At 41.1% G+C, this 25,891-nt stretch overlaps 1 protein-coding gene across 3 annotated transcripts in view; it reads left to right on the top strand.

The window, feature by feature from the left end:
- Nucleotides 1-25,891, top strand: part of CPNE8 (copine 8) — a 261,364-nt gene that overhangs the window by 73,880 nt on the left and 161,593 nt on the right. For all 3 annotated transcript variants that reach the window (XR_004059563.1, XM_030938809.1, XM_030938808.1), the window contains exon 6: nucleotides 7,634-7,710. Coding sequence is in view for 2 of the 3 variants with exons in the window: in XM_030938809.1 (XP_030794669.1) it covers nucleotides 7,634-7,710 (77 nt within the window). In the remaining variant the exon portion in view is untranslated. The remainder of the gene's footprint in view (nucleotides 1-7,633; nucleotides 7,711-25,891) is intronic.

Below are 25,891 nucleotides of genomic sequence, written 5' to 3'. Positions count from 1 at the left end.
TTTCTCATAGAAACAGATTTTTAAGTGGGGCAAGATTCTTTCATTAGAGTATAAAGCTAATTTAACCTATATATAGATGAACTGAATTCTGAAGTATTCATATATATTCATGTAGGCAGACAGGCAATAAATATAGGACAGGCACTTGTCATGATGGGGAATATAGCAATGAATAAAACAAACAAGGCCTCTGTCCTAAAGTAGCTTACATTTTGGAATTGAAGAGGTGAAGCGAGCAGATTTACTCAATGAACATGAATGCAATAAATGATTAAGATACTTTACTTTCTTTACAGTACTTAAACTAATAAGATATTGATACTGGGAGAGAGTGACTGGGGAAGCACCAGTAGTTAGAAGCTGAGGTTTCCCTAAACCAACCAGCATGATTCTATGCCATTGATCACGTTGGGTGTATATTTACTGAGGAGAAGGAGGGAATGATTGAAAATCTAGGAGAACAGCATCCCAGGCAAAAGGAAGAACAGTACAGTGGCCTTGAGTCAAGAAAGAGTTTGGGGCCAGGTGTGGTGGCTCATGCCTATAATCCCAGCACTTTGGGAGGCCGAGGTGGGCGGATCACAAGGTCAGGAGATCGAGACCATCCTGGCCAACATGGAGAAACTCCATCTCTACTAAAAATACAAAAATTAGCTGGGTATGGTGGCACGTGCCTGTAATCCCAGCTACTCAGGAGGCTGAGGCAGGAGAATCACTTGAACCAGGGATGTACCAGGGAGGTGGAGATTACAGTGAGCCGAGATCATGCCACTGCACTCCAGCCTGGTGACAGAGTGAGACTCCATCTAAAAAAAAGAAAAAAAGAGTTTGGAATGGTGTGACAGAAAGATGGCTACCATATGTAAAATATTATGAGTGATGAGGGGAGTGGACTGAAATAGTTTGGAAAGATACATAGGAATCAGATAACAGAGAGATTTGTAGGCCACAGTTAAAAAAAGAGTTTGGATTTTTCTTTTTTTGGATGGATGTCACTGGAGGATGGTGTGATCTGATTTATGCATTTAAATGGTGACTGTGACAGCTGAAGTGGAGAATGGGGTTGGGGAAGCAAGACTGGAATTAAGGAGGTCAGTTATAAGGCTGTTGTAATTTGACTGGGTGAGCAACCTTTGGTGGTTAAAAACCATTGAAGTGGTAAGACATGGTCAGATTTGGAATATATATTGGTAGTATGACTGATGATGAATTTGATGTCCAGTGTAAAAATAAGAGAAGTTAAAGTGGCTACTAAGTTCTTGATGAGAACAATTGGGTAAATAGTGATGTTGTTTATATAATGAGGTACACTGGGGAGAAGGAGATTGAGGAAGAGGGGTGAGGATTGAGAGACCCATGGTAAGCCAAGTTCATGTTAAATTTGAGACCCCCAGTAAGCATCCAAATGGAGATATTGATTAGGCAGTGTTTGAAGACTAAGATACAGATTTAGTAACCCTCAGCCAATCAAGTTGAAACTCAGAGTTATCTAAGAAAATGCAAATGGAGAAGAGAATAGGATAGAATCTTGAGGGAAGAAGAGTAGGTAGAATGATCATTTTAAAAGCCAGCTAGGACATGTCACTTTCCAGTTTAAACCCTCGGATGGCTTTCATCCACACTTAGGATAGAAATCAGTCCTTGATGTAGACCCTGGTTACCTCCTCTCCTGCCATTCTCATCATTGCTCACCCTGCTGTAACCTGCTGTCTCTCTTGCTTTTCCTCGAGCACCCAAGTACTTGTCTCAGGGACTTGTTCTTGCTTTTTCTCCTATCTGTAATGCTTCTGCCCCGGATACTCACATGGTTCCCTCCCTTACATTATTCAGGTATCGACTTGAATAGATAACTGCGAGGCCTTACCTGACTGCCCTGTGTAAAAGAGCTGTTCATGGTATTCTTTGACACTTTTTCAATAAAAACTTTCTTTTTTCCTGTAGCCTTCTTTCTAGTTCTCATTAGATGATGAGAAGTAGACTTATACATATATGCAAGCTAAAGTGTTTATAACTGTTGCTGTACATGACTGTTTTTCCCATTTGCATTTTCAGTAGGGTCTTACGGAATCTGCCCTAGACTTTCAGACAGAGATAGGGATAATGCCTGAGATGGGTTTGAGTATAGTAACTTCAGCACTCATTAAGTTGTATTAGATGGGACAGACAGAGATAGGGATAATGCCTGAGATGGGTTTGAGTATAGTAACTTCATCACTCATTAAGTTATATTAGGTGGGATCGTTTACACATAAAACTCGCCCTTACTCAGTTTAGTATTTAATAATGATACTTTGTCATAGTGTAATGTCATATTTAATATTATTCGATACTGCTATATTTCAGATATTTAATCATAATATTTAGTAAGTTTTCTAGTTATTTGGCATAGCACCTGTCTCACCATGTTTACTAGCAGTGAGAATATTTACTTATTTTCTGTTAATGTATTACATTTTGAACTTCATTATTGATGAACTAGTGTTCTATCAAAAGTGATGTGCTGTAACAATATAAATATTTTCCATAGATTTGTTATATTTGTGAATATAAATATTTAAAAACTATGATAGAACGTTATTTTCCTGTAGCATAGCTTTATTTTGGAAAGCTGTATGTTGTATATGTTTGCAATTATTGAATATGTATGTGGATTTTTTTTTTCTTTTTTTTTTTCTTTTTGAGACAAGGTCTTACTCTGTCACCCAGGATGGAGTGCAGTGACCCAATCTTGGCTCCCTGCAACCTCCACCCCCCAGGTTCAAATTATTCTCCTGCCTCAGCCTACCAAGTAGCTGGGACCACTTGCCCGCACCACCATGCTAAAAATTTTTGTATTTTTAGTACAGATGGGTTTCACCAAGTTGCCCAGTCTGGTCTTGAACTCCTGACCTCAAGTGATCTGCTGGCCTCTGTCCCCCAAAGTGCTGGGATTATAGGCATGAGCCACTGTGGCCAGCCAATGTGTGGATAAATTTAAAAATTGGGGGCCGGGCACTGTGGCTCACACCTGTAATCCCAGCACTTTGGGAGGCTGAGGCGGGCAGATCACGAGGTCAGGAGATGGAGACCATCTTCGCTAACATGGTGAAACCCCGTCTCTACTAAAAATACAAAAAAATTAGCTGGGCATGGTGGCGGGTGCCTGTAGTCCCAGCTACTCGGGAGGCTGAAGCAGGAGAATGGCGTGAACCCGGGAGGTGGAGCTTGCAGTGAGCCGAGATCGCACCACTGCACTCCAGCCTGGGCAACAGAGGAAGACTCCGTCTCAAAAAAAAGAAAAAAAGGTTAATTTCAGTCACTGGTCATCTACTTGTTGAAAACTTAATTTTCTTTTAGTGTCTTATTTAACTGCCTTCATCTGGACTGTTAAGAAAGCCAAAGATATCTTTTTTCTTTTTTAGTTTTTTGGAGATAAGGTCTTGCTCAGTTGCCCAGGCTGGAGAGTACAATGGCAGGATCTCGGCTCACTGTTACCTCTACCTCCGGGATCAAGCGATTCTCCTGCCTTAGCCTCCCAAGTAGTTGGGACTACAGGCACACACCACCACACCCAGCTAATTTTTGTATTTTTAGTAGAGACGGGGTTTCACCGTGTTGGCCCGACTGGTCTTGATCCTCTGACCTCAAGTGATCTGCTTGCCTCGGCCTCCCAAAGTGCTGTGATTACAGGCGTGAGTCACTGCTCCTGACGTAGCCAAAAATATCTTAAAAATCAACAGTTGTGCTGGGGGGAAAAGAAATGAATAAATTCAGGGATAGGGTATAATTTTAGAAATTGTATTTGTAGGCCGGGCGCGGTGGCTCAAGCCTGTAATCCCAGCACTTTGGGAGGCCGAGACGGGCGGATCACGAGGTCAGGAGATCGAGACCATCCTGGCTAACATGGTGAAACCCCGTCTCTACTAAAAATACAAAAAACTAGCCGGGCGACCTGGCGGGCGCCTGTAGTCCCAGCTACTCGGGAGGCTGAGGCAGGAGAATGGCGGGAACCCGGGAGGCGGAGCTTGCAGTGAGCTGAGATCCGGCCACTGCACTCCAGCCTGGGCGGCAGAGCGAGACTCCGTCTCAAAAAAAAAAAAAAAAAAAAAAAAAAAAAAAAAAAAAGAAATTGTATTTGTAATTTAAGTTTAGAACTTTGTATTATCTCTTGGAGGTTGGATTTAGCATTTTGGTTTGTATATGGATCTATCCATTAAAAAGACAAATGCTTTTTTTTTATAATATTAAAATGTGAGAAATTATTTCTACTAAAATATTGAATCAAGCCCTGGTGCAGTGGCTCATGCCTGTAATTGCAGCTCTTTGGGAGGCTGAGGCAGGTGGATCACCTGAGCTCAGGAGTTCGAGACCATCCTGGCCAACATGGTGAAACCCTGTCTCTACTAAAAATAGAAAAATTAGCTGAGAGTGCCATAAATATGTGGGGACAAAATGTACAGTACCTGTAGAGGCCTCCATTCAAGTCATATGTACATTACACTTAACCTGAATTTGGAAGAGCAACAGGCCGAGGTCATCTATAGCCTTACACTTCCCAGCTTCACCTTTAAGAGAAAGGCCTGGGAAAGGCAATACTGTATGGCTGTATGTCCAGCTTACCGCCACAGTACTGTTTTCCTTCTCGACTGATGCCTGTGCTTTTCACGTCCGCCATTATGGGCCTGTATTGATTCTTCAGCAGTCCCAGTTTAGCTAATTGGGTGATTGCATTCCCCTGCGCCGGTGGAGCTGGAAAAGGAAAGGACTTCTGACTTAGTTTTCTCCTTGGGTTTTTTTCTGTAGAGTTCGGTGGTGTATGTCATAGTGTATGTCAAGCCACATACACTTTCCTATACTTCTTGTAGGTATGAAATCGTCCTCATTACCTAACACTCAGGTGTTTTTAATTCAGGGGTTTATCAAACCAGTCTAGTGTAGTTCTGGCCAATCAACTAGGACTGGCCAGAGCTGGTTGACACCAGTGTGTTTGTGACCTTTGACACAGAAATACACAGATTCACGTCATAGCTTTTTGGTGCACATTTTGTTGACTTTGTTCAGTCAAGATGATGTTCATGTGTTCTCTTGTATTTGTTAGTATGTCTCCATGTTAATATGATCCTGCTCAATATTTATGTTTTATTCTCTTGAGTAATTTCAGCACAGATGGCTTTTACTGGGACTTGCTACTTCATTGGCAAAGTCCATTTAATATGTAGTATTTGCAGGTGCCCATTAGCATAACTATCCTTAGAAAAGAATTCTGGAATTCCCCTTGTGTGTTTTTTTGCTGCTGATTCAGAAGAGCAATGATACATTTCAGATCTTCAGTTTTCAGTTCAGCTGTCATGAGACTTAAAGAAATTTAGGTTTATTAAAATTCCATAAACATTTGTAAAATCTGTTTTGACATTGATAAATAAGTGCCATTATGAAAGGTATTTAATTTAAATATGGGAAAGCTTTATCTTAAGGTCTCTTTATGTATTTGAAAGCAAGTTTAAAGTGGTTTGCAGTTTAATGAAGGTATAGCCATGCTGGCAGTATCCAAGTATCAGATGTGCGGTTATTTTTTGTCTCATGTGCAAATATGGTTTTCACCAAATCTTGTCATTTTTCTGTGCAGTACTGTTCGGGACCTTAACACTTTGCTTCTTATTAACTACCATAGCCTTCTACTTGATCTGGCTTCTAGTTTTTTTCCTCATTCCCGAAATCACTCTGCAAATAGGCACTTGAGTAATCTTCTGAATGCACTGCTCTAATGGTGTCCCTGAATTGGTGAAAGGCTTCTGGTTGCTTCTGATGACCCTAAGACAACTTTTGTGTCTGGTCATGAGGGCCCTCTCTGGGCTTGGCTCTTCATCTGCATTTCTGCCGTTTACTTGAGTCCTTCTCTTTTCTCATTGTTCTCTAGCCTGTAACTCTGATCTGTTCACTAAATCTAGAATGTCCAGTTATCTTCTTTCTAAGCAAGATCTGATCTGATTCCTTACTGGCTCTCAAGAAAGGAATTCCTTTGGAAAAATGTTCCCTTGACTATCCTAGTCTACAGAGGTCTTTTCCTCCTCTTTTTAATTAGAGCACTTCTCACTCCCACTTTCCCCACCCCTAACACTGAAGAACATAGTTTTTACTTTTGTGGCTTGGTAAGCTTTTTTGGGACTGGGTCTCATTCCTTTCATAAGACTAGAGGCAGAGAGGCAGCATGGCTTGGCATAGTGATTAGGTGAGTAGTAAACCTTGGGTTTAGACTTGGGTCCAAATTGTAGCTCTGAGCAATTTACTTTCTCTGTGCCTCAGTTCCCTTATCTGAGAAATGGGGCCAATACTAGTTCCTCACCATGAATTGGCTTTTTTTCTTTCATCTGAGAACAGTCATTTCTCTGTAAAACTACTAAACTGAATAGATTTGTTTATTTAGTATACTGAACACATTTTGTTTGCCATTAATCCTCTCTCTGTCCATCCTTCTTAGGGATTTTCTTGGTCCTGTTCACTACACAAACAATTTAGAGAGATCTCCCACCTTGTTTTAGAACAGGGCAATTCTTTGAATCATATACAGGCTAAACTAGAAGGCATGTGTCTTTCCATGGAACAACTTCACATTTTCTTGACCTACATATCCAGATGGTGTTGGTGCCCTTATTTTATAGATATATGAGTTTGCATTGTACTTATGGTATTTAAATTCTTATGTAGCATATCAATCTGGAATCAGAACATCAGAGTGGGTCCTGGCTCTGCCATTTATAGAAAATCAACCTTCCAGATTTTTAGTTTCTTTTTTAAAAATTAAATTAAATTAATTTAAAAATTGTTGTGAGTACCTAGTAGGTATATATATTTATGAGGTACACAAGATGTTTTGATATGGGCATGCAATGTGAAATAAGCACTTAGTTTCTTTATATGTGAAATGCAATGTTAGTATCAGACCTCTCATTTTCAGGGTTATTCTGAGTCTTGAAAATAAGAATCATACAGTTGTATGTCAGTGAACTTTATAGTGTATTTTACTTAACCCATTTTTAGGCACTTACAATATGCTAGTATTGACTCATGCAACAACTAATTGAACCATCAAAACGATTTTTTGAGGAGGTACTAATACATTATAGAGAAGAGCAAACTGCAGAGCTTAATTAATTGCCTGCAATCACAGCTAGTAAGCGATAGTACTAGAATAGACACCTGGCAGGTTGGCTGTGGACCCTAGTTGAGGCTACTGCATCACAAGACCTTTCTCTAAGTGTTACTGGGATTAGCCCCCCTGCTGTGTGCTTTCTCATTTTGTCTCCTCAGCCAACAATTCCAGCAATTTCAGAGGCATCCGAAGTTAAGCCAATTGTGCATTCAAAACCTCCAACTTTTGTCTATTTTTTATGTTAGTTTAAAACATAAAAAGAAAACAAACGCAATGCCTGTGAACTCAGAATAACTGCTCTGTGATTAAAAGCACAAAATGCTGTGCAAACATGTGAAAGTCACATGGTAAAATTAATGCATATTGAGCTTATTTTAGCTGTTATTGGAAGTTAGAAATGTCAATATTTCAGCAATGAAAACAATGCAGATGTGTGATGTACAAAACATACACTGTAAAGATAGTTTGGAAACTTATGAGTTTTAATCTTTTTATCTATTTCAGGACTTTCTGGGACAAGTGTTTTGTACACTGGGAGAGATCGTTGGGTCACAGGGAAGTCGCCTGGAAAAACCAATAGTGTAAGTATTTTTAAATTCAGACAATGAAATGCCAACTCTTAACAGTTTCTATTTTGTCAGTTTGGAATTGGTGAATGCATAGTTGTGGAGCAAAAGTGGGTTTTAAAATCTTGTTTGAGTTTTTTCTTTTAACAAATAATTTTGACATATTTTTAAAGAATAATTTCTATGTCACCTGTCATATGCTATGCTAAAAAAATTTCACAAGATGAAATGAGCAAATTTAAATAAGGAAGTGTGTTATTTTTTCTTTTGGTTTTACTATTAATTGTTAGATTTAGTACTTCTTGAAAAAGAGATTTTACTCTTTTGGGTTAGTAACTACATGTAATAAACTGCTGTTAATACCATGTATTTCATAAATGCACTTTTGGTTACTGAAATTTTAATAATAATGTTTACTATGGAAGTGGCTTGTAGAGAAAGCTGTAAGTAGGTTTATACTGAGAGAAGGTAATCACTAAGAATGGTGTACTCCGTCTTCACCTTCAATTACTAGGATCATGTTTAGTTTTCAGGTCAATTGCATGAGTTTATTCTATTTTCTCCAGTTCCAAATAAGGCAGGGAGCAAATTTTAGAAATTTTTCATGGCTTTATTCTCCTTTCCTCCTTCTTTCCCCTCCCTAATCCTGATTATTTGGATTGACTTAACTTTTCATAAAATTCAAAAGATCTAGAAAGAATAGTACATTGGCAGAGCTAACCACAATGTCAAAAACTTTAGGGAATTTTGAAGTCTTTATCTTCATCAATCTTTTAAGAATCTCAAACTTAAAAAATAAATATGTAAATACTCCGTAAATCTGTTTATTTCTGACATAAAACAAATACTTGAAATGACGAAGCATTATTCTTACATTTCTTATACAAAATTAAACTTTTTATTTAGTGTGTTCATTGCTATGAAAGAAATTATTAGGCTAATAAGAATTCTATAAATTCTTTGAAATTTAATTTGATTTTCTTAGAAAATTATTACCAAATGTCAGTTTGAAAACTTTCATATATCAATTTCTATTTTAAGTTCTTTTTGTGTGTAATTTATTTTCACATAATTATAGGACTTGGAAGCTTATTACAAAAATATATTTATGCTCACTTTAGTAAGTAGTAAGCAATCTGTAAGGCAAATGTAAATATTTTATTGAGTGCATATAATTCTAATTGCATTTCCTAGTCCAATGACTTATACTCACAAGGATTCCTAAGATCACTAAATCTACCTTTTGTTTTTTGCTGTAAAAAGAATCAATAATATATGCAATACCACCTTAAAGATGCTTAACATTCTTCAAGAGAAAACAAAAGCAATTAAAATACAGAATTTTCATTTCCAAGCAACAGAATAGAGATTTTTATGAATGGGTACACTTTTTATGCTTTTATTTTAGGTTCAGAGGTACTTGTGCATGTTTGTTATGTAGATAAACTGCACATCACAGGGCTTTGGCATACAGATTATTTCATCACTCAGGTAATAAGCATATTACCCCATAGGTAGTTTTTCAGTCCTCACTTTCCTCCCTTCTTCCACCCTCAAGTAGGCTCCAGTGTCTGCTGTTTCCTTTTTTGTGTCCATGACTACTCAGTGTTTATCTCCCACTTATAGGTGAGAACATGTGGTATTTGGTTTTTTGTTCCTGTGTCAATTTGCTTAGGATAATGACCTCTAGTTCTATTACTGTTGCTACAAAGGATAAGATCTCAGACGTTTTTATGTCTATCTAATATTCCATGTTGTATATTTACCACGTTTTATTTATCCAGTCCACCATTGGAGAGCATTTAGGTTGATTCCATGTCTTTGCTGTTGTGAATAGTGCTGCAATGAAAATAAACATGAATGTCTTTACGGTAGAACGATTTATATTCCTTTGGCTATGTACCCAATAATGGGATTGCTGGGTCAAATGGTAATTCTGTTTTAAGTTGTTTGAGAAATCACCAAATTGCTTTACGCAATGGCTGAACTAATTTACATTTCCATCAGCAGCATGTAAGTGTTCCCTTTTCTCTGCAACCTCACCAGCATCTGTTATTTTTAGACTTTTTAATAATAGCCACTCTGACTGTTCTGAAATGGTATCTCATTGTGGTTTATATTTGTATTTCTCTAATGACTAGTGATGTGGAGCATTTTTTTCCTATGGATGTTGGCTATATGGTATACTTTTTTTTTTTTCTTTTTTGAGACAGAGTCTCCCTCTGTCACCCAGGCTGGAGTGCAGTGGTTCAATCTCTGCTCACTGCAACCTTCACCTCCTGGGTTCAAGTGATTCTTCTGCCTCAGCATCTTGAGTAGCAGGGGTTACAGGTGCACACGTGGCGCCCTGCCAATTTTTTTTTTTTTTTATTTTTAGTAGAGACAGGTTTCAGCACATTGGTCAGGCTGGTCTTGAACTCCTGACCTCATGATTCGCCCACCTCAGCCTTCCAAAGTGCTGGGATTACAGGCGTGAGCCACCGTGCTCGGCCTATGTGGTATACATATTTTTAAATTAGTCATTTTATTAGAAATTTTTATCTTTTTTTAGTATAAGGAAATCATAATTCTAATTTCAGAAAACTATTAAATTATTAAGTTATAAAAAATTTCCCAGTAGGAAATCATATTTATATTAATCTTGGAACCTATTAAAATTTTGATATTATTACAATGTATTGATTGGGGTATGTGGTGAATAGAACATAGCATAAGATATGGTCCTTGTTCAGCTGATTCAATAATTCCCACTAGGTATCACCAGCAAAAATAAATTCTTGCTAAAAGGTGAAGATACCTAGGGTAGACTGGTAGACTATGCAGATGTTGGGAGAATTTGCTGGGGGTTGAGTCATGATCATTTTATGTAATCAGAAAGGATGAGATTCCCTTTAGATTTTTCTTAGCTCTTGCTGAGGGAGGAGTATAACATATACATATTTCATATAGTGTAAGGAGGGAAAGACTTCCAAACTTGTTCATCCAACATGGATCTACAGTAACCACATGCTGTGCTTCATCTATAGGATATTCTGAAATTTAGACAACTTTATTGAAGGTCCTCAGGTTCTATCTTTCTTATTGAAAAAGGAACAATTAATTTGATTTTCTAAGCTTATATAACTAAACTTTTATTCAGCCCTTCATCTCCTTGGAGAATCTTCTCAAGCAAATAAACATTAAGAAAATAGTTTAAAGGTAAGATTATTGTTTGAGCAGTGGAAGATTTTTAAATTTTTTAAAGAAAACTTAGCTAGGCAAGTTTTAGTAGTAAGTGGGTAATAAAATGTAAAGCTTGAGTGTAGCAAAGAGATGGGCTACAAAAGAAAAAAGCTAAGAAACAAAACCTTAGGAATTGCAGAATGGTTGCAATTACATTCATTAAACATGAGTGAATTGGATTAGATACCTCAGATAATCCAATAGAGGAAAGAGATGAGAGGGTGAAATGAAATAGGAGAGATTAATTAAAAATGGGAGAGTAAAAGTGAATATGATTAGTTTGCTAATGGAAAGATATTTTGGCTTTATTAATTAAGGCACCTAGTGACTCGTGCTATCACTGGATCAGATGTTCAAACGCAGGTGAACAATGGACTGGAAAAAACATTTTGTAGTCACCCTTCCTCTTGCATGAGAAAAGCCTGGCTTTAATGAAAAACTCTAGCTGTGAGAGAGGCATGTGTCTGGAGGAAGAACATATGGATTGAAGAACAAGGTCTATTGGCTAAGTATTAAGTTCAGGTACTTTGAGAGAAGATGCAGCTTCCATGCAAACAGCATTTTACTCCCTTACCTCAATCTCAAATGAAAAACAAAGCCATTCATACTTTTTGTTTGAAAAAACACAATTGGATTGAGGAAGAGCAAAATGCTGATAGTATGGAAGCTTTATCTGCCAATAATGCCAAAGTAGCCCTTCGGAGCAGCTGGTGCACTCCATGGACTTCTAAATTTCACATTCATCTTTGCTAACTCCTGCACTTCCGTGTACTTTACTTTTATCCTGAATCAATCTAATAAGCAAATAGTGGGAAGAGATGGGAACATGGGAAAATCTGAGCTATTTCAGTGGAAGAGGGAATGGCTTTGGAAAAAAGGATGAAACCAGGGAAGATATTAGAGATGACGCAAGGTCAGGAAGTGTTTTCTTCTCGTGACAGGAAGCTGGGTGACAGACACAACTTTGAAGCCTCCATGTTTTCACACAAATATATAAAAGTAGTAAAATTTATGGATGCATGACCAAAATAGTGGAGAAATTCACACTGGGGAAATAATAGGTATTTAAGGTGTAGCTCTTCCGTCTCTTCTTCATAGGTTCCACTGCCTCCTGCTGTCCTGTTGTGTGAACCTGCCCTGGCCAGATATCTTTAACTGTCTGGTTAAAGATAACATTGTAGGACAGCCGCTAAACATTCTACTGTTTTTCATGGTCTGTTCCTCATGACTGGGGATAGAAATAGAATGTGCACACTCCTGGTGCTGCAGCCATTACTTTTTGCAATCATGTTCTTGATAGGTTAGGTTATTTTTCCCTATCTGGATGGCCACTGGCTTCTGAATTGCAGCATAGAACACCCCCAGAGGCAGATATCCTGAGACAGACAGTCTACTCACAAGTAACGCACAATTGATTTATCATTAATTTAAAGTCTTCTTGTGTCCCAAATGTTATTTGCCTTAAGTAGCATTATCCAAGTACCTCTTATTTATTAATTTTAGATTAGAGATTTATTTCCCAATTAGTTTCCCATTTATATTCTAAGTTATTCAGAATATTTCCTTGTTTATTTTTCTTTCTTTCCTTTAAATGGCCTAACTTATTTTCTGATAAGATACTCAGAATAATTTCTCCTAGCTTTTTAATTGCAATTGTGTTGTAATATCTCCTCAGAGGTAGTCTTTTTAAATTTATGATAACTGTAAAATTGGGAGATTTAAAGGAGACAACTTAAAATTTGAAATTATTTCATATCAATCAAACTTTTGACAACAAAGTTAGGATTATTATGAAGGTAAAATGGTTTCTTATATGTGGCCTTTTGCCTCATTCAATAATGAGAATTTGAATTTAACCTCGGGCTTTTTTACTTTCTGTGTTTTGGTTATTGTTGTCATTTATAAAATTAGATTTTCTCATTTTATTATGAGAAAAAACATTTTTATTTTTAATATTTTATATGCATAATGATGAAATAATTTGAAATTGATGTTCAATAAATTTTAGTTTACTTTTTAATAGCAGCTCAAGATTTTTTGCAATTTCAGTAGTCTGTTCTGTTGGATTTAAGCTTTGGGCAAACACGTTTCTCATCTGAATTCCATCCTACGCTTTTGGTCTTTTCCTGGAACCATCCTAAAATAAGTCTTGTGCTACTTAATTTGACTGAAACATTTACTGGGCTTCCTATGACTCATCGGCTCCTCTGTTTAGATCATCCCATCATTATTTAGCATTATATCCACTCAGCAGTGTGTTTTCTCATGCTGTGAGATAGTATCCAATTTTCTGTGTGATACTGTCAAACAGTCGTATGTCTTCTGTCTTTAGGGATCTCAGTGATGGATTCAGCAAAGCCTTCCAAAATGCAAGAATCAGCACCGGTTTAAGAAAGATTGCCATTCTCTCCTCCAGGAGGAAAATATTTATTATGTTCCTCAAGTAATAGGCCTGTTTGTTCCTGTTACTCTCAGCCAGGCATGACTGGTTCCACATAAAAGGATCAGGGAAAAAGGCAGGGACTGGTAATAATTAGAAACTAGATTCTTACTCCAGGGAGAAGTAGGATACAATGGGAAGAAGTAATACCAGCGGTAATGGTACCAGCAGCTGTTTTGACTAAAGGACGTTTAGGAGGGCAAAGGCTATGTTTTTTGTAGGCTGGCAAAAGCACTTTGTGATTTAGGTAGTTGGTAGTGGGTGGAGGATTAAGGGAAGGTTCCTAGATGGATGTGTGAGTGTCCTAACAGATGAAGAGGACAGGGACAGGGACTCGGAGGCAAGTGATAATTGAAAGACCAGCTTGTAATTGTCTGATGGATGTGGGGATCTCAACTGTGACTTGAAGTTCAAGGACAGAGACAGATAGGTGCTGAAGTACAAGATGAAAGCAGGGAGAGGAACAGAGCAGAAAGGAATCTTCAGAATAAGGAAGAAGACTAAAATAGAAGAATAGTGTTTGAGGGGACTTGAGGCAGAGACTTACAGGGTTGGCTTAAAGATTTGACTCAAATGTGGACTTATCCTGATAGCTAGGTTTTGACTGTGAATGCATTTAGAGATCAAATGTCTGTGAGAAGGAAGAAGAGGAAGAGGGACAGGAGAATCGGTAGTCATAAAAGTGGGAAACATACAAACTCACCATAAAACAGGCCTTGTTTTTAGCATGCAGCTTTTTACCTGTAAAAATGTAATCAACTTTGGGGGAAATTTTGAGGCTCAAAGTAATCTTTATTAATTAGATTGATATTGTTATACTCTCGAATTTACTTTAGTGGAAAGAATATTGGGCTGGACTCAGAAGATGGTGTTTTTAGTCCCATCTCTACTACTAACTTGCTATTGCAATATTAGGCCATTTTAACATCTATACTTTTTTTTTTTATGTCTGTGGGTCACATTTGTAATAAGAATTTGTTGTAGAGATTTAATAAACAGCCACGGTAATGAAGTTGATAGTGCGTGAACTTTGGGAGCAGTCAGACTTGGGTGCTAACAGTTGATTAGGTATGCAATTTGAGTAAAGTGCATTAATTTCCTGAGACCCAGCTTCCTCATCTGAAATATCTGAATAATACTCATTTAAGAGTATTATTGCAAGTAATATCAATATTTTATACAATTGATTTGTGACGGAGCACATGAGAATTTAATAAACACTCAAATGGTGACTATTACTAATACTGTTTTTATTTAAAATAGCCAGTATCTTTCCTTCCTTCCTTCATCTTTATTTTTCTTAGAGACGTGTTTAGCTAGTAATTCCGCAAGTTTAAGGAAAGGACCGTGTTAAACCAAACTTGATTACACTTATGTAAAGTGTTAAGTATTATCCAAATATAAATGTTAAAGACTATTTGTCTGTTTTCAGTATGTAGCTGAACAATCAAATAGGGGAACTGAGTTAGATTTCTGCTTTTCATTAGTTTGGGTTTTATAAGATAGTTTTGGAAATATCCAGAATTTCCCATGTTAATATGTAATTGCAAAAAATAATCCAGAGTTCAGTGTCAATTAAGAATTATATTCTTTTATTTGAAAAGACTGCATGGATGTGTATACATGTTTGTAATTTCACATGATTCAACACATTAAAAATAAAACCACTGATTGCCTTTCAGATAGATATTAGATACTTCACCAGCCTAGAGAACAGCTTTAATCTACTTCTGGGAAAGCCTCTCAAAAAACAGTATATTCTTTTTAAAGGCCAAAGATAGAAGGAATTTTAGTACATTCACTCATGTTGTTATACACAAGCTTCTGAGGTTTACATATAATCAAAGTTTAATAAATGTTGAGTTGAACCACTTTCTTACATTCGTTTTTGAATGTGAGCTCATTGTCTGGAATGATCTCCAGGGAGGTAAATTGCTTACTCTAAATAGGCTGATTGTGTATATCTGCAGATTCCCATGATTCTCTGCTTTACTCAGAAATTCTAGTAGTGACAACTAAAGTCATATAGATGAAGAAAACGTCTGGATGGAAAGGATTGTAAAGGATATGACCAGTCATGAGAGATATAGGTAAAATGAATGAGTTTTTTACAAAATAGCCTTTAATGTCATTGTCAGAGACAAGCCTCAGAATGATTGGTTGGTTGTTATGACTTGGTGTGACATGTGTCTTGTTCCTATGAGACTTGTGTGCAACTAAGCCCTTTGGGCATCCCAGTTTAGGAAAGAAAAACAAAAGGAAAAATTATTTTACTAATGGTAATTTTATAGAGCAAATAATTTACTGACAGATTCTGGTAGATAGAGTCTGAGTATAATAGAGGTTTTAGGGATTATATTTTTAAAAAATAATACATTCAACAAATCTTTACTAGGAATTGATTATGGATCAGAAACTGTTAGGTGCTGAGTATACAATGATGAAAATGAAAAGTCGTTCCTGTCTTTATTGGTTTTTACCATTTATTCATTAAATGAATCATCACACAACTTAAGTATAATTACATATTGATACAGGCCCTATGAAAACTAGAATATTAGCTTAACCTACAATACATAGGTCATTTTTAGTATTTTAAACTTTATCATAAATGCAACAGGAAAATTTGCAATTTTTTTTCAAAGAGGATCTTCTTCTGTATAGAGAATGCTTGTATGTGGTTAACAGATAGTTGTTTGGATTAGGAAGATGAAGAAAAACGGACAGATGAAAAATGTGTTCTGAAGGTTGATTTCACAAGGATTGGTGAAAGATCAATGGTCTAGGTTGAAGAAGATTTCAAGGACCTTCAGGTTTCTTGCATGAGACAGTGGATGTAAGGAGGATGTATGCTGACAAAAGGAAGATCATCCACATTTGAGGTTGCCAAACACATTGGTGAGCTAAAGCTCACCAGTAGTAGTAGTAGATAGGCCATTCTGTCCATGTGTTTTAGGTGCCAGTATTCACCCAGAGTTTCAACAATTGCAAGATATTTTTATTTATATTTGCCTAACCTCATTGGTTGGATTGAAAACCTGTTGGAAACATTATAACTGAAGGAAACAAATGATAAAACATGGGAGGGTGAATTCTAAAGTACTACCTGATTTGCTTTCTAGGAAGCTGATTTGCTTTCTAGGAAACCAGGGCGAGTATTAAATGACCAGCAAGTAGGCAAGGCTAGGAGCAAAACTGCACATTTATTTTTGGTCCCCCAGCTTCAGGAAAGAAGGTGTGGGGGAGAGGTGAGATCTGTCGGTCTCCAGCAGGGGAGGCTGGGGAGTCACCCGGTGGAGCTCTCGGGCGGAGTTCCTATAGTTCGGACAGGAGTGAGGTCTGAGGAAGTGTGCGCAGCGCGCCTGCTGGGAGCGGCTTTTATGTCCTGGGCCTGGGAGTGGGAGGGCAGTGGGCGGGACGTAGGCGGGTCAGGGGCCGGGCAGTGGGCGTGGCTAGGCGGGTTCCGGTTTTTCTCCGTCGGAGGTCGGGTTGCGCCTGCGCAGTCAACCTGTGTCTTTCCTGGGCGTGGGAAAGCTGACGGTGAAGAACCCGGAACTGCACCATCTTGCCTCTGTTCGTCCAAACAGTCCAACCTTTTATTGATAATAGTGATAAGGGGCACCGTGGTCTGTCTGGCTACTTCCTGCTGTTAAGGGACGTTGTTAAGGTTGGGGTCTATGGTTGGTATTTGGATGTACGGATGAAGAAGCATCTGGTTGAAGGTGACGTGCGTGATGTCTTGAACTTTGGCTCGGAGAAATTTGATTAAAACAGGAGCGAGACATAAGACAAAACAGAGGATTAGTATGGGAATTAGGAACGGGAGCATCTGCTGTATTACGGGCAGCAGCCATACTGGTGGTCCGGGAGTGAAGAGGGTATTGTAGGTTTTTAATTCTGCTTTAATCCTGTTTAGGGTTTGGATGTTAGTGTCTACTAGGCCTGACTCGTTTACGTAATAGCAGCATTCTTCTCCTAAGAAGAGACATGTTCCTCCTTTTTCGGCAGTAAGTAAATCTAATGCTCGCCTATTTTGTGCTGCTACCTGGGCCACTGAGGTAATTTGACGCTGCAGAGAGGCCAGGCTTTCAGCTGAAGCCTCTATAGCCTCTCGGATTTGAGCTGCTAGAGATCGGGTAGACTGTACTGAGTGGGCAAGTGCCCCAGTTCCAAGCCCTGACGCCACTAAAGAGGAGGCCAGGGAGACTCTGATGACTAGGGGAAGGAAGCCCGTTTTTGGAGATCATTAGGAAGAGGGTTAAATTGTATAATGAGTTCAGCTACTTCTGCTTTGCTATATAAGGTTAAACTAAGTACTAGGGACACTGGGACACAGAGGGATTGACCGATGGATGTGTGATTAAGGACCTTGAAGAGGGTTTTGTTGCACCAGAAATAACCTCCGATGGGAGCCGTCTGGGTCTTAGCAGGTGGCTGGGTATAATTACACCAGGAGGTGTTTGGGGTAGAGTAGCAGAAAGGAAGGATTGGACTTTCTGGATTTTGGTATAGTGGGACTTGGAGTAAGAACAGTTTTTGGGAGGTGCCTGTGGAGTTAGTTGTAACCTTGAAAGCAGTAGGTAAGGGGACTGCCACTAAGGGGGCTCTTTCAAGGGCCGCACAGACGAAACAGTGGGAGAGATTTGTTAGGTTGGCTGCCCGTGTTAGGTTTAACCCTTGACAGACTAGTTTTAACCATGAGAAAGGGTCCTTATTGGAGGAGTGTAATTGATCTTGTAAGGCCTGTTCTTGTGATTGTATGGCTAAGGTTAAATGCTGTAGGGCTTGTATGTTTTGAGGAAGGGATTTTTGCTGGACAAGTGTTCTTTTTATCAGGAGAGTAGCCATGGGAAATGAACTAAGAATTGTGTAGCCTGTGTAGAGTCCACCTTTGATTCCATCTGCCCATCGGGGGTCCCATGGGTCTTTGATATTTAATTGGTATCGAAGAGGGGTTCGTAGATTCGTAATGGTGAAGAGAGCAGTGGGTTTCTCCTGTCTCAAGGTTGCATAATGGATGTTACAATAAATATAAGGGCATCCTAGGTTCTTTTGTTTCCAGTAAGTCTTACAATTGTAATGTGTCTGGTCGTGCAGGAAGCAGAGAGCCTTAGCTCCAGCCGCACTTCAACACGATAGGGTGAAATTTATAGTAAGTTGGGGTTAGCAGCCTGAAGGGGGGCAGTCAGCAGTGCCTTGTAGCTGTGAGTGCTGTTTATTTTTGCGTGACCAGGTTTCAAGTATAGAGAATCTCCATATGAAAGTTGGGTTAGTAATAGAGATTGAAATGCAAGAAAAAGATAGTAATATAAGTATGAAATAGTACTTCATCTTCAGTGTAATCACAGGGTACACCTTGTCACTGAAGATGTTCTATAAAGTTAAGTGGGAGAACCACTGTGATGGGCTATTATCTGGAGGCAAGTAGGGATCCGGGGTAAGATATTGGAATTCTGTTATGTTTATATAGAGTATGGTGAGAAATCGGGATAAGCGTAAGAGATCAAGGAACATGTGGTGGTTGGGAGAATTTGGTGAATTTGAGACGGGTAGGGGTAAGTCTAGTAGATGTCCACTGATTGTCTTCTGTGGGGGCCTTTTTTAATTGTGATATATGGACCCAGTGCGTGTGTCCTAGAAGTTTGGCTGCTGTGTATGTGGATAGGAGGACAGTATAGGGACCTTTCCACCTTGGTTGAAGACCTTTGGCTTGGATATCTTTTAAGTATACTTGGTCTCCTGGGCTGAGAGAGAGATGTGGGCTATAGGTGTCTGTTGGAGGGGGGTGTGCTAGTTCTGCATGTTGTCTCAGGAGTTGTCTCAAGAGGGTGAGGTATGGGAGATAAGTTGCCAGCGGGGAAGAAAGGGTGGGTAACTGCTGGAGGGTGAGCAGCCGGCTGTAAACTAATTCAAACGGACTGAGGCCTGTCGGACTCTGTGGGGCTGCTCGCAGCCGGGTTAGGGCTAAAGGGAGGAGATTTACCCACGATTGTCGAGTCTGTTGTTTGATGAGTCCATTAGCCTTTTCTACCTTACCAGAAGACTGAGGTCTATAAGGAATGTGGAGTTTCCAGGTGATGTGTAGGAGGGCTGCCACCTGTTGGACTACCTTGGAGATGAATGCTGGGCCGTTGTCAGACTGAAGAGTGAGCGGGAGGTCAAACCTAGGAATAATGTGTTCAGTGAGTATGGAGGCAACTATATCGGCGGTTTCTCCTGTAGTAGGATAGGCTTCTATCCATCCTGAAAAAGTATCAACGAGGGATAAGAGATATTTGAATTTTTTATATTTTGGCATATGTGTGAAATCAATTTGCCAGTCTTCGCCTGGTTGGTGTCCTCTGAGTTGGTGGCTGGGATGGGGATTACGCAATGCGCCTTGAGGATTTGTCTTTAGGCAGATAGGGCACTGCTGGTTGATTGTAAGTAAGTGTTTTTGTAGTGTTGGACAGTGGAGGAGGGGATTTAGAAAATTGTATAAGGCTTTGGGTCCTATATGTAAAGAATTACGTATGTCTGTTAGAATGGTATGGAGTTGTGTTTCAGGAATAACTAATTTGTTATCAATATATATCCAGTCGTCTATAGTTAGTTTGGCTGTTGGATTTTGTAATAGTTTGGCCTTTTCCTCTTGGGTGTAAATAGGGGTATATTGAGGAGAGAGAAAACAAATAGAGCGAAGTGTGGGGGTGGAGAATCCAGCCACCGATTTGGCAGTGGTGTCGGCAAAACTATTGCCAGCTGCTACCAGGTTAGATGGAGTTTGGTGGCCTTTGCAATGTATAATGGCTACCTTGGAAGGTGCCGACAGTGCATCTAGTAGTTTGAGTATTTGTTTTTTGTTGATAATAGGGGTACCGCAGGTGGTTAAAAACCCTCTCTCTTTCCAGATGACTGAATGGGTGTATTCAATTAGGAAAGCATATTTAGAATCTGTGTATATGTTTACTGTTTTTCCTTTTGATAGGAGGAATGCCTTGGTTAGTGCAGTGAGTTCTGCCTGCTGTGATGTGGTCCCTTGTGGTAGGGGTTTTGCCTCTAAAACTGTGGAGGAGGTAACTACTGCATATCCTGCCTGTCTGTTTCCTTGAGGGTTGATAAAGGAGCTGCCATCCACAAATAGGGTTAGTTGTGCATTCTGAAGGGGCTGATCATGCAAGTGTAGGTGGCTGGGGGGTTGAGTCTCCAGGACTTCAGGACAAGAATGTTTAGTATGAGGTGGTTTGAGAGGGTCTGGCAGTAAAGTGGCTGGATTTAGAGAGGAGCAAACTTCTAAAGTAACAGTGGGGTCTTCTATGAATAAGAGATGGAAAAGTTGGAGCCGGGATGGAGTTCAGTGGCTAATACTTTTATGAGAGATGAGACCCTGAAGACGGTGTGTGGAGAGGACTGTTAGATTACTGCCTCTAATGAGCTTTTACGCTTCCTGGGTCAGGCAGGCTGCCGCTGCCAATGCACGCAGACAGGGTTGCCAGCCTTGTACAGTTGGGTCTAGTTGTTTGGATAGATAGGCCACAGGGCGGTGGGTGCTGCCGACAGGCTGGGCTGAGACCAACTGCCACTTTCTGCCTTTCATCTGTAAAGAGTTGGAAGGGACGCTGGAAATCAGGCAGTGAGAGAGTGGGTTGTGAGAGAAGGCAAGCTTTTAAGTGGGTGAAATGAGTCGAGATTAACTAGGGGTTGGACAAAGGCCCATGTGGGGTTTCTTTAACTGCGGCGTATAAAGGTTTGGCTAAGATTCCAAAATTGGGGATCCAATGTCTGAAAAAGCCTATTAGACCTAAGAAGGATTGAACTTCTTTTGCATCTTGAGGGGGAAGAAGGTTTCGTATTAGGGCCACACAGTCGGTCGTTAGTGACCGGGTGGTTGGGGTGATTTCAATTCCCAAGTATGTGACGGTTTGGCGAGAAATTTGGGCCTTGTGTTTAGATACCCTATAACCCAGTGAGCCTAAATGGTTGAGGAGAGTTGCAGTGTCTAGAAGAGAGTCTTGTTTGGTAGGGCTACAGATTAGGAGATCATCTACATACTGCAGAACTTTGCTATTGGTTAGGGGGCAGGAGGCCAGGTCTCTTGCTAAGGCCTGACCGAAGAAGTGGGGGCTGTCCCAGAACCCTTGTGGGAGGACTGTCCACGTCAGTTGAGTGGAGGTATGTGTGTCTGGGTCTTCCCATGTGAAAGCAAAAAGGCACTGGCAGTCTGTGTGTAGGGGTATGGTAAAGAAAGCATCCTTAAGGTCTAGCACAGTAAAATAAGTAGAATTGGTGGGGATATGGGACAGAAGGGTGTAAGGGTTGGGAACTACAGGGTGCGTTGGATGGATAGCCTCATTGACTAGCCGAAGATCCTGTACTAACCTACATGTTCGTCTGCCTTTTTGACTGGAAGTATTGGAGTATTACAGGGGGAATGGGTGCGGACAAGAATATGTTGGCTAAGTAGCCGCGTGATAATTGGCTTTAAACCTTGCAGATGTGTCGGAGAGAGAGAGAATTGGGGGCGGTTTGGGAAACGAGTGGGGTATTTGAGCTTGAAAAGAACTGGTGGGTGGTGGGCCGCTATGACCAGAATGGAAGTGTCCCACACTTGAGGGTGTACAAAAATTGGGAAGATGGGGGGTGGGGGTGGCATAGGAGGAACGTGTGCGCATCCACAAAGCATGAACAACAGGTCGTGAGGGGATTGAAGGGGAGTAGATGAGGTGGTGGGAATGGATATGGAGGCCTTTAAGGTGCTCAGGATGTCTCGGCCTAATGAGGGGGTAGGGCATGAGGGTATAATGAGGAACGAGTGCGCAAAGTAGTTGTTGGCCAGGCAGCAATTAAGGAGGGGAGTTTTTCGCGGAGTGGATGGCTTTCCGTTTACTCCTACTACGGAGATATTGGATGGAAGGCTGGGTCCAGAGAAGGATGGCAAAACAGAATAGGTAGCCCCGCTGTCGATCAAAAAATTAATTGTCTTACCCACTAACAGGAGAGTTACCCGCAGCTCGGTGAAGGTGATGGGGGTCCCCGAGTCTCGGCACCTTCAGTTGTCGTTGTCCAGATGTAGGAGCTGGAAGGAGCTCCCAGGATCCTGGGAAAGGGGGTCATGTCGAGACGTGGCATCTGTTCTCAGGGTGGGGCAATCAGACTTCCAGTGTCTTTCCTGTTGGCAAGCAGGGCAGGGGGTTGCTGGTGGACGAGGGTTAGTACATTCACTGGCCCAGTGTCCTGACGCCTTGCACTTATAGCAAGGCTGCGTTGGGGCTCGGGGACCTTGTGGACACCTGTTGGCATAGTGTCCTGCCTTGCCTCACTTATAGCAGGCTCCTTTTGTAGTCTTGGAGTCTGCGGGGTGTGTGCTCTCTGGTCTGGGGTTACGACAGGGCTGTGAAGCTTTCGCTAGGAGCTGCACTTTCTGTTTGAGGCGAGCCTGTCACTGTGCCTCAGCCGTCTCCTCTCTGGAGTTATAGACCTTAAAGGCTAGTTTAACTAGGTCTTGTATTGGTGTGTCGGGGCCATTTTCCACCTTTTAGAGTTTTTTGCGAATATCAGGAGCTGATTGGGAAATGAAATGAGATGCCAAAATGGTGGCCCCTGTGGGGGTGGCCGGATCTAGCCGGGTATATTGGGTTAGAGTCTCACTTAGCCTATTTAGGAATGCAGCTGGATTTTCTTCCGGATTTTGAGAAATTTCTTTCAATTTGTTAAAATTTACAGCTTTGTTTGAAGCCATTTGCATACCAGCCAACAGGCACTGGACCATAATGTCTCTCCTACGGCGCCCAGGCTGGCCTACCTGGTAGTCCCAGTCTGGGTCTGCCGAGGGGACTGCTTGCTCCCCTAGTGGAATGGTGGCGTCAGTTAAATGTTGTTGGTTGGCGTGCTGCCTGGCGGCCACTAGGATGCGCTCTTGCTCCTCAGGGTTTAGGGTAGAGGTTAGGATAACCTGGAGGTCATGCCAAGTTAAGTCATAGGCCTGACAAAGGTATCTAAATTCCTTTATGTATACAGTGGGATTAGCTGAGAAATCCCTTAAACGCTTCTCAATGTTGGAAAGGTCAGCCAGTGAAAAAGGGACATGTACTCTGACTACCCCCTCTGCCCCAGCTACCTCTCGCAAAGGTGCTAACACTGTAGGAGGGTGTGGGGCAGGAGTAGGGGTGTCAGCAGGGCACTTAGAGCGGGTGTGGGCAGAGATAGGGGACCCAATGCGGCCGGTTGAGGACGTGGAAGGGGGCATGGGAGAGAGCGGGCCACCAGTTGATGAGGAGGAAGGAAGAGGAGTCTGGGCAGGAAGGGAGGGGGTGGAGTGAGCAGGGAGAGAAGGAGGAGTATAGGGCGGGAGTGAGGGTGCAGAGGCGGAAGGAAACTCTAGGTCCTCCGGCTGAACGGAAAGGAATGAAGATTCCTCTTTTTCGGGTTTCTGTGAGCCGGCGTCCTTGGCTAGCATAACTTGGGCCTAAGAGCACCGGCTACACAGATTGGGGCGAGAGCGTAGGTCCCAAAAACCTTGGATGTAATTGATTTCAGACCACTTGCCTAGTTGCTGGCAGAAATTGCTGAGGTCGGTTAAGACATTGTGGTCTAGGGTGCCCTCTGGTGGCCATTGAGACTGATTGTCTAGTTTGTATTGGGGCCACGCCACAGTGGACAGGAAAATTAACTGCTTTCTTTTGAGGTCTTGTTCGAGTTGTAGAGTTTTTAGATTGGCTAGGAGGCACCCTAAAGGGATGCTCTTGGGAAATTTGGACTGGGGGTTTCCCATTTGTTTCCTCTTTACTTGCACAATGGACACAATGGAAGTGGAAGTGGATCTCTGCCTGGCTTCAAAGCGTCCTTTGGAACCAGCAGAGACAGACTGGAGGCTCTTGGAGCCAAGGTGGAGACTACCTTCAGGTGGACGTCTCCGTCCTGAACGGGTCTCCCGAGCCACTTGGTGGCTCAAAAGTGGGCCTCGGACCTGCGCAGGATTTTTGGCCGAGGGAGGTAAAGAGGAGACAAGGGCACTTACCCCAGAGAGGCCGTGAGAGTGAGGGAAGCGGGTCTTAGGTCCTGGTCCGACCATAGCATGGAAGCAGGAGGAGGTTCCTCAATCCTCAGAGGCCTGAGGAGAGGAGGGGTCTCCTCCCGGGTTTCGGCACCAGCTGATTTGCTTTCTAGGAAGCTGATTTGCTTTCTAGGAAACCAGGGCTAGTATTAAATGACCAACAAGTAGGCAAGACTAGGAGCAAAACTGCACATTTATTTTTGGTCCCCCAGCTTCAGGAAAGAAGGTGTGGGGGAGGGGTGAGGTCCGTCGGTCTCTAGCAGGGGAGGCCGGGGGAGTCACCCGGTGGAGCTCTCGGGCAGAGTTCCTACAATCCCGGCAGGAGTGAGGGCTGAGGAAGTGCGCGCGGCGGGCCTGCTGGGAGCGGCTTTTATGTCCTGGGCCTGGGAGTGGGAGGGCAGTGGGCGGGATGTAGGCGGGTCGGGGGCCGGGCAGTGGGCGTGGCTAGGTGGGTTCTGGTTTTTCTCCGTCGGAGGTCGGGTTGCGCCTGTGCAGTCGACCTGTGTCTTTCCCAGGCGCGGGAAAGCGGACGGTGAAGAACCCGGAACTGCGCCATCTTGCCTCCGTTCATCCAAACACTACATTTATAGATTCAGTGAACATTCTCAGTTTCACTCAAGTACAACTAATAAACAGGTTAGTTTTATTTGATACTTCACCAGCCTATAAAACTAATGAAACTTGTTTATTAGTTTTAATAAATAAGTTTCATTAGTTTTATTTGCGTGAAACTGAGAATGTTCTTAGTTTTCTAAATAAAACTAATTTATTCAGATGAGTTTTTTTTTTTTTCTTTCTTGCTTTGTTTTTTTTTTTTTTTTTTTTTTTTTTTGAGATGAAGTCTCACTCTGCTGCCCAGGCTGGAGTGCCGTGGCACAATCTCGGCTCACTGCAACTTCTGCCTCAGCCTCCTGAGTAGCAGGAATTATAGGTGCATACCACCACACCTGTCTAATTTTTGTCTTTTTAGTAGAGATGGGGTTTCACCATGTTGGCCAGGCTGGTCTCGAACTCCTGACCTTGTGATTCACCCACTTTGGCCTCCCAAAGTGCTGGGATTACAGGAGTGAGCCACTGCGCCCTACCTATTCAGTTTAGTTTTCAAATGGTTGCTTTTTGTATGGGAAATGTTTAGAAGTTATATTGTGATAAAATCTTTCAGAGAAACTACAATTTCCTCTACAGTGAAATTTATTGCTCCTTTCATCTTTTTTTCCTCTTGTGTATGGCGTAATTTGATGATTCTAGGATTCAAAATGCAGGCTAAGAATATTAGTGCTGTAGTTAAACAAATTAATAGGTGAGGAAAGACCTTTATGGACCAACCTTGGAACATAAGCATCATTCTTATCTTGGTCTGAGTTATAATGCACTGATAAAATGAGTGTTTGGAAGGAACATTTGGGAATTATCTTAGCTCTTATATTTAGTCTCAGTTGGATCTTAGTTATCAAAGCAATTAAAAGGGAGCTGTGAATTGTTATTTTAAGTAATACCAGTGG

This window comes from Rhinopithecus roxellana, chromosome 10 (genome assembly GCF_007565055.1).
Source record: "Rhinopithecus roxellana isolate Shanxi Qingling chromosome 10, ASM756505v1, whole genome shotgun sequence".
NCBI classification, from domain to species: Eukaryota; Metazoa; Chordata; class Mammalia; order Primates; family Cercopithecidae; genus Rhinopithecus; species Rhinopithecus roxellana.
The sequence above is the reverse complement of the archived record's forward strand: the minus strand, read 5'-3'. Positions and strand labels throughout refer to the sequence as shown.